The 9,232-nt window shown below is 33.0% G+C and overlaps 2 protein-coding genes and 3 non-coding genes across 5 annotated transcripts in view; 2 read left to right on the top strand and 3 right to left on the bottom strand.

Moving 5' to 3' along the window:
- Positions 1 to 150: 150 nt before the first annotated feature.
- The window catches only part of Nop10 (Nop10 ribonucleoprotein), a 30,719-nt gene continuing 21,637 nt past the window's right edge, over positions 151 to 9,232 (top strand). Inside the window, exons 1-3 of the mRNA XM_066393594.1 lie at positions 151 to 281; positions 1,199 to 1,241; positions 1,465 to 1,568. Of these exons, the coding sequence (XP_066249691.1) occupies positions 228 to 281; positions 1,199 to 1,241; positions 1,465 to 1,562 (195 nt within the window). The 5' untranslated portion in view covers positions 151 to 227 and the 3' untranslated portion in view covers positions 1,563 to 1,568. The remainder of the gene's footprint in view (positions 282 to 1,198; positions 1,242 to 1,464; positions 1,569 to 9,232) is intronic.
- On the bottom strand, positions 2,134 to 4,572 carry Zpr1 (zinc finger protein Zpr1). Its single transcript, XM_066393319.1, has 7 exons — positions 4,426 to 4,572; positions 4,113 to 4,365; positions 3,431 to 3,588; positions 3,066 to 3,351; positions 2,828 to 2,988; positions 2,502 to 2,771; positions 2,134 to 2,353 (listed from the first exon to the last, which is right to left on the bottom strand). The coding sequence occupies exons 1-7, from the start codon at positions 4,519 to 4,521 to the stop codon at positions 2,213 to 2,215; spliced, it is 1,365 nt and encodes a 454-aa protein (XP_066249416.1). The 5' UTR covers positions 4,522 to 4,572; the 3' UTR covers positions 2,134 to 2,212.
- Positions 5,891 to 6,052, bottom strand: LOC136411219 (U1 spliceosomal RNA). Its single transcript, XR_010752315.1, has one exon. It is a non-coding gene; the product is annotated as a U1 spliceosomal RNA (small nuclear RNA).
- On the top strand, positions 7,187 to 7,377 carry LOC136411211 (U2 spliceosomal RNA). Its single transcript, XR_010752308.1, has one exon. It is a non-coding gene; the product is annotated as a U2 spliceosomal RNA (small nuclear RNA).
- On the bottom strand, positions 8,462 to 8,652 carry LOC136411208 (U2 spliceosomal RNA). Its single transcript, XR_010752305.1, has one exon. It is a non-coding gene; the product is annotated as a U2 spliceosomal RNA (small nuclear RNA).

Raw genomic sequence — 9,232 nt, 5'->3', positions numbered from 1 at the left:
TGCTGTCGCAATAATAGATGAGATCAATCGAGTTATGTGGTATGCGATATCAGTATAGATGTGTGGTGTAGATAAACATTAGTAAACAATGTAGACAAGTGTACAAGTATTGTCGACCTTCTTAACAAAGTCTTTTAACCTCGCTTTTTTCTGAACCTGTGTGCCCGACGGTTTACGCGAACGCAAGAATCTCTTTCCCCGTAAAATTAAATAAAAATTAAGCCACAATGTATTTAATGTATTACTTAGATCAAAGCGGCAAACGAATATACACTCTAAAGGTAAGTGAGTAAAGTGGCTTTATCCATAAGACTACAAATACACAACAAACCAAAGTCTTTACAACGTGTCTATTGTTTTTTTATTTCTAATTTTCGTTTACTTTAACATGTCTTACAGCACACCGGTGATGAAACATGTGATAAAATTCCTCATATCTTCTAGTTTTGATAATACTGAATAGGAACACATGCTGCATATTCAAATTCATACATTTGACTATACAGTACCTTCCAAAAAGTTGAGGCATCTCTCACCTTTCCTGTTGTAAACAGAATACCCTGTGCCATATTTCAATTTTCTAATTAACTTTCAATATAATTAGGGGTTCTAGACTTTTAGGTCAGAGGAAGAATTAGAATTCAAGTGATAAAATCACTGATATGATAAAAAACATAAGAATATGGGTTTGGAAATCCTTAGTTTTAAAATTCCTAATTGGTAAAATTGAACTTTTTGAAATTTGTTTATAAGGCTCCTATAGTTTTTGAGATATTTGGGCCAAATTTTAAATGCATGGTAACCTCTTAGTAGCTCTTAAGGATTACATAAAACTACATTCTTAGGTTCCTGAAATTGATAGTGATGTAGTGTGGCAGTATATGTTGATGATTTTCAAAATTATTTAGGGTATTTAACTATGTAGACCTTCAAGGTAAGTAAGTAAATATCTCAAAAACTATAAGTTATGGAAAAAATGTGGTTAAAAATGTGAAACTTTAATACTCTGCAACTGAAAATTTTTTTTACGCCCATATTCATATAAGTTACATCATTTAAACTTTCTGGTGACATTACTGTGGAGCAAAAATCCTACCATGCTTTTATGTTAGTGGTGGTCTCTTTAAACAGTTTCTTTTCTTTTACAAAGCAATTAGAGATATATCAAAAATCTCCAATATAATCTTTTATTTTCCAGAAAATAGATCCATATGGAAATCCAACTCAGTCAGCACATCCTGGTAAGTTATCCAAGTTATACACTGTTTCAATATCAGTTCTTGTGAGTTAAAAATTTGTTTTGCATTTGCTTATTCATATAGCCAATTTACTTACTGTCAACATTTGTTTTTTATACAGGAGCAAAATAGTTCCAATGCACTGCTTGATTTTTAATAATTTAAAATAGTATATAATGTTGTTTATTTACTTTCCATAAACACTGAGTTTTATTTCAATTTTTAGCAAGATTTTCTCCTGAAGACCAGTATTCTAAGCAAAGAATTATAATTAAAACCCGATATGGAATTTTGATGACGCAGACCCCAGATCCTGTGTATTAGAAAATATTAGATATTACACATGAGGTTTTTTATAGGGTTGTAAGTTGTAAAAAAGGGATTTTATTCCTTTAATAATATGAAGTGATTAAAGAGAATTTTATAACAATGATCATTTCCATTCTTACACATTGTCCCCAACAATGAGCAAATAGAATGTATCTAAGTGAGTCATTATTAAAGAACTTTTAATAGTCACATGATATGTATTGTCACTGGAAAAGTCTGCAAACTGACGGTGACCGAGAATGAGTAACTATAATGGCGATCCAGGCATTCACATAGTGTTTTATAAGTACAAGTGCAAATGCTACTGCTCAACATTACAACTAATTAACATTAAAAAATGTTTTTTTTATCAAAGTGTTTAGATATATTAGAAATGAGGCTTTTATATAATATACATATAACTATATATATTATATAACTTTATTATATGTTACATATTTATTCATCTGAATATTTAATGGCTCACATAAAAGCAAAACATGCGCAATGTTAGCGACTTGACGTTTAAAATCGAGAAATGACGATAATAAAAAAAGGAAAAAATCAAAAAAATATTTCAAACAATCGTTTATTCGAAAATAAGGTTATTATTTCAAACCTTAAGGACCCTGAAAAATATAAAATGGCAGACAATATCCATGTTTTTAACTGGAATTTGCAGTTTCTTCCTCTTTATAGTTCTCAGTTTTCATATCATTGAGTCCTAGATCTTCATTCTGCTCAAAAGTTCTTTCATAATGAGTTATTCTCAGTTGTTCATCTGGCTCATCTTCATCTTTCATACTCTGAAAATAACTTATTTTCTCACTCCCAATTATATCAACAAATTAAAAACTCATAATTTGAATTTGAAATTTTTTGCGTTGACGCAAAACTACATACAATGAATGATTTGGCTACTGCAATAAATACTTACCACCCCACAAAGCTCACCTGAATATAGCTATTCCCACAAGGATCATCTAGAACAATTGTGATATTAATTTTATTCTCAAGAACTTCATCTAGTTTAGTTAGAAAATGTTCGAATTGCTCGACCGCCGTTCGGTCTTTAGAATCTCCAAAAATATGCGAAGTAGTTGGATCGTTTAACTGGTTCTTTATTGCCAAAATAAGACCCTCCACTGTGGTAAAACGCCCGCCCAAAGCATGAGGACCTACTGTTAGCTCTAATTGCGGTATTTCCAAATCGCAAGTTTCAGACTAAAAACAATATTAGTTTAAACAATCAACCCTTATACAAGTATTCATTAATAAACCTTCAAAACATCCCTAGTAAGGTCCGCTTTGTTCTGAACATCAACCTCAATGTGAACCCCTTGGGGCTCAATACCAGCCCCAGACTTCACTTCATTGGTTTTATTCCCGCAGGCATCGCATGTTGTCGCCATTATTATCACTTCTTTAAAATGCGGAATGTCTAGGTATTAATAAGGAAATGATGTATTTGTTCAATAAAAATTCTAGTTATCAGGAAAAAAGGTTACCAAAGGATACTAGTCATTTTCATATTGGTCTGACAAGGTGTGCCACAGCCTGGACAATTCGTGTTAAATTGAAGAACTTCTCCTTCAATATCCTCAAGTGTAAACTCGCCTTCTTTGATTAGATGAAGCAGGGCTGGTTCTTCTTCCTTTTCATCTGTAACTTCTTCATGTGTAAACAAACCCAGTTCGTGATCCTGCTCTTTGGTGCGTTTGAAATACTCATAAGAGCAGTCTGGATCTGTTTTTGGAGCGTTGGGATTTTCAATGAAACTATTGCCGGATATATCTTCTAATATCTAATGCAAATTAATAGTATAGTTCAGAATTTAAAGTTAAATTTAGCAAAAAAACATGCAGCACATCTTGAACACTTACTAGGTTAAATGGTTTTTCCACATTTTTAAGCTCTTTTAATGAGCCTATAAATGTATCAATTTGTTTGGCAACTTCCAAGTGCTGCTCTCTTCTAGCAGGTTGATCTTGCTCCAATCCAGAAATGGATCGATTAATGATACCTTCCACTGTGGTAACTTCTGAAATATGCATTTCCACTTAATTAAAAAAGAGATTTTATTTTCTGTGAGAAAAAATAAGTGTTGAAAAATTTAGTTTTTATGCTGAGCAGATACAATGAATATGAAGTAAGTAATAAAATTACAAAATAGAAATTTGAAGCCAAATATACTTTCCTGCAAATTTACTAGTTATAGTTGATAACTATCAAGAGTCCTAAAATTAAGAATAAAAATGCTCATATGCTTTGGGACAGTATAATTTGCTTATACTTAAAATTTGAATAGACTCTAAAGTGAGCAGAGAAAAAATGTTATTTTCAAAGTGTATGTTTAATAAATATGGTTAAAATAAAATCTTAAAAATAGAAATGTTTCAAGGAAATATTTCAAGCATTTGTATAATTTATTATGTAACTAAATGCAAATAAAATTTATCTAAAGGCATGTAACATGTAATTTGCAAAAATAGACATGAGAAGTTAACTTAGAAAAAATGTTTGCCTCAGTTTTGCTTCTATTGATCTCAATAAGTAGGCACTAACCTCCTTTCTGACTTTGAGAGGGAATTTCAAAACTAACTTCAGGAATTTCTATCCTAGTATGATCACTCTTTACAAGCTGACGATTTAAGGTTTGCTTATCCTTAACAACTAACTTTATCCTTATCCCTCGATCAGGAATAACACTGCTGGGCTGAATTTCATTATTCTGATAACCACAATGATCACAAGAGAAAGACATTACTACTACATCTTTGAAATATGGAATTCTAGTGAGTAGAAGTCTGGTAGAGCCCTGAAAAGAAAAAAGAGGTAATTTTGTGAAGGAAATTTGTGACTAGATTGATTTACGAACATTTTGTTGGCAATTCATGCACAGAGATTCCACAACAGTGACTTCAGGATCTGGATCTTCTCCAGTTAAGTCACGAAAAAGAGGTTTAGTGGTCATAGTTAAGTAAAAAGGGCTTTAAACGTTTTAAATTAACTTGTCTCATAAAAAAAAAACATGCAGAAAGCATGTAACCTCACTCTTTCACAACTATTCCTTTCTTTTTTCACTAATGCATCATCCATTGATTCTCAGATTCTGTCCTTGTCTTACTAATATGCCATTATACGAATAGAAAAATTCATAAAAGCCGTGTAGATTATGTAGACAACTGAATATTTGGGGTGTTTAACAATAGTAAAGAAAGTTTGTGAATGTTTCGTTACCTACAGCTACAGGGTATTTAAGTTTCAAAGTTTTTGTATGAAAAGGGGAAAATTTGCATGAAAAAATAACACGCCTCAATTTTCACAACCACTTTCACAGGCATGGCTGAGGACGTAGGGCTTACTAAATGGATAATCTTTCGTTACCTCAAATTTAGGCAAAATTTTAAAAAATCAGGAGCAAGAAGGCAAATATTTCAGAATTTAACATCTTGTAACTGAGTAACGAAACATTTACGGACAGTTTTTTACTTAGAATTATCACCTTGAATAATAATATACTGTTATGAAACACCCTTTATGAATATTTTATTTAAAGAAATATCTTTTTGCGAAAAGGCGAGTCTTATTTGGGTATAATTATAATAAATTATATTACCGAAAAAGTGTCCGTTGTATACGGATTTAAAGGCGAAGGCTCAAGCAACTAAACAACTATCATTAAATTAAAAAAATGAATTTAATCTTTGTTTTTAAATGAATCACGGTTTCAAATTGTAAAACTTCTATAAAATTCTCATTTACTTGGAAGCATCACAATAAACTTATTCCGGCGCCCCTTTGCAAATCTCATACATATAAACATGATATCTAATCAACTGTTAAGCTAAGAGAAAACGCTTTTTTAGGAGAAACCTTTTAGGCGAATTGCGCTCGTCAATTCAACAAATTCAGGGATTTAAAGGCACTCATTGATATCAAAAGAGAACACTTCGTTTAGCGATAGAATTCCTTTTAGTTCGTTAACTGTTAAATGCTAAATCTTAACTGCTAATTGATAAATAACTGATAAAATATTCGAGGTCATCGCACGTGTACGGGAAAAGTACAAGTTTACGAGCGAGTTTTCAGTGAACAGAATCAAAATTTCGAATTAATGATCAGTGGCTCCCGACGAAACTGTTTTGAAAATAATATCGCTCTAAATTCTCCAAACATTAAATGTAGCCATGATGCAATGTAGGCAATAAAAAAATATCCTGTATCGGAACAATGACGGGCGTACGTACTCGACTTCTGGTTAAAAGCAAGTACCCATGAGAACAAGGTTGATAAACACGTTCGGAAATCCCTGCAATAAACTTTCTTTAAATTTCGTTAATCCGGGACAGCGCGTACGCAGTCCCGACTACCAAAAATTACGCGCCCGAGTTATCCGCATTAGGGATAATCGCAGGGGTCAGCCCAACCGTGGTGCAATGGGAGGGCCTCACCCTGGGGGAACCGCCTTCTTGATCACGGTAACCCCTACGCCAGGTAAGTATGATTTCGCTCATTTTCTTTGTCAACTTCAATGCAAGCATCACTCTCCGTTTAGTAGTTTGTAAATGTGGCGCCATCTATCTGGGAATATGTAATTGCTTCGTTTGCAGTCAGCTTGCTATCGAGTTCTCCACGCCGAAACGTTTCTGGCTAATACGGCGAATGGAGCATAATGGGAAGATTAAGAACAGGAAATAAATGTATAAGAATTTCGAAAGAAATTGTGCTCAATAATTTAAAGAGGGGATTTTGTTTTTTGGCAACTTTCTTGTTCATTCTATGGTATATAAGTTTTTTTCTCTTAACTTTTGCAATTTGAAGTAGAGATATCTGATATTTGTGAAAATTGGGAATACTCGCTTAAAATGTACTGCTGGAAGGATTTTTAATTATCCCGTTTCACTGTTTGCAATTTTGTTATACATTCACTATGGTGGAAAAGTTGTAAAATGGTAAAAAGTTCAATATGGAATATTCAGATAATATTTTTTTTTAATTTTCTGATGTCAATTTTGTAATTTATTTTATAAATAATGTAAAGAAAAATTTTGGGAACAAAAGTCTGAAAATAAGAAAATTAGGACTGAAAAAGAAATTGTCGAGATATACCAGATATTCTGACAATTACAGTACTTGTAGTAACCGCTCCATACAAAGCTGTCCGAGTACTATTCTGTAACTCCTATTGCAAAAAAAAACTATTTCTGGGCCTCACCAAAGGCAAGTACAACGAATATGAGCTTCATAATATTATTTGGGTGATTGTCATAGAAGTGATATTGAGAATGTTGCTGTCGTGAATGGCCGACCAACTATTATTAAGAGCTTTTCCTAAATTGTATTCACAATTTCTAGTTTTTTTTTTAATGTTTTTATAAGGTGGTGTTATTGATTTCATGCAAATTAATAAGTGTTAGGATATGAAGTTTTAAACGAAATGCATGTATACGCCTACCGACACCGGTTGCTGATGGCTTACATGTCATTGCCATGTTATATTAATTTCATTTTTGGCTTTACTTTTCTGTGCTGCCAATTTAGTTCAGAGTCTTCACATAAGATGGCGGTACGTAATAGAGTCAACGGTGTTCAAAAAAGTGTTAGGGTTTAATTGATTTCAAAAACCTGAAGCCTGTATCGCTTCTCGGCCTTTTGGCTAAGATCAAAGTGTAGTATCTGTTCTTATCAGCTTAATATCTGATACGCCCCGCATGCGGGGCCAGTATATTAAACTGATTTTTGGAAATTGACAAAGGTTAGGGGCTTGCTCCACCTCTGTCGCGGGTTGGCCCAGTATTGCAGTACCGCTGGGATCGGCCTATTTAAAGTAATTAGAAAAATAATTGTTCACCCAAAACCACATTTTCACAAAATATTGCTATTTCCTTCTAAAAATAAGAAATTGCTCCACGTGGAGATGTACTGATCTACAATATGTTAATTCCTTAAAGCTGAGCTTACTGAAATTGTATATTTAATGGTGACAATTGGATCTCCAAGAGATCAAATCTGACTCAGACATACCTTGATAAGAATCGGCTCAGGTAGGTATAATTGTGATTCGACTGGTGTAGCTGGTTCAGATATCCCTGCCATTAGAACATGTTACGAAAAAACTTATTATAATACAAATTATCTATATTATAACAAGGCATACCTGCGTCAATACGATTCAATCAAATTTTGGGGTGTCTTCAATGCTTTAAACGTGGGTATTTTTCTTTGTTTTTTTCACACCATTAAGACTTAAATTTTAGAATTATAAATTTGTAAGAAAACTATAGTGCTTAATAGTACATCGTTCCTGGTCGTGAGGATAGCCTTGTCCAAATGGAAGTATTGTGAATATTATGATCTTGGACAAGTTTCACTGAAAGCTTATGATTTTATTTATTAAAAGACGAGGTATTAGGGGATGAAGCATTTAAATAAATCCCCTAGGAGCAAAATCTGATAAGTTCATTGCATGAATGGCATTAAAGGATTCATCGTCTAGTTTTCAAGGATTTAATTTTATATTTAATATTAATAAATTTGAAATCCATATGAAGAACAGGAGATTATTAATGCAATCCCAAGGATTAATAATCTGTTTAATTCCTTAAAGGTGCCCTCATAACTTCTCATTGATTCATTTTCTCGGTACTTGACTGTTTTTGAAGGTTTTGATATTAGCAGGAAATTAATTATAAAAAACAGGTAGGGATCTACGTGTCAGGTTAGTTGAGGAAATTACATCTTAAATTTTTTCTAAAGTTGAGCGCTGTTGGGTGTTTAAAAAATACTCTAATGTGATTTTAAAAGCAAACATTTAGGCTTTGGACTTTTCAGAATAACTTTTGAAGGAATATAGACGATCAGGTAAGTGGGCTTCGGATTGAAAGACGTAAGTACATTTTTTTTCAAATTACTTTAAATGGGCCGATCCCAGCGGTACTGCAATACTGGGCCAACCCGAGACAAAGGTGGAGCAAGCCCCTAACCTTTGTCAATTTCCAAAAATCAGTTTAATATACTGGCCCCGCATGCGGGGCGTATCAGATATTAAGCTGATAAGAACAGATACTACACTTTGATCTTAGCCAAAAGGCCGAGAAGCGATACCGGTTTAAGTTTTCGACGTCAATTCAACCCTAATACTTTTTTGAACACCGTTGACTCTATTACGTACCCCCATCTCATGTGAAGTAACTGAAATAAGTTGACAGAACCAGAAAGGCTATAACCGTAAGTCAATATAATAAACATATGACTATGACATAACCCATAGAAGCCATCCACAGGCGTAGTTGGTAGGCAGATGCTCCTTATTCCCTATATTATAACATAAACACTTCTAATTTAATTGAAATTAATAATGCCAACAACCTCATGAAAAATATAAGGAAATTTGAAATTGTGAAAATAGTTTGGACAACTTAATAATATGGGTAATAGTTTTGGTCAATTCTATAGTGTCTCCCCAATGATACCTCTAGCTACCTATTGGGTATTATAAATGATAACCTTGATACCACCCCTTGATTTACTTAAAAAAACTCCTTGATATTACCAACCTCACATTAATTTCATCAGCTATAATAAGTAAATGCCTAGGTAAGTATGTATCATGCATTTGGTAGGATATATGCATAGCAACTTATATATTATGACATAAGGAATTTCTAAATGGTGCTTGAGCT

This window comes from Euwallacea similis, chromosome 9, assembly GCF_039881205.1.
Source record: "Euwallacea similis isolate ESF13 chromosome 9, ESF131.1, whole genome shotgun sequence".
NCBI lineage: Eukaryota > Metazoa > Arthropoda > Insecta > Coleoptera > Curculionidae > Euwallacea > Euwallacea similis.
This window is presented reverse-complemented; position numbering and strand designations above follow the sequence as displayed.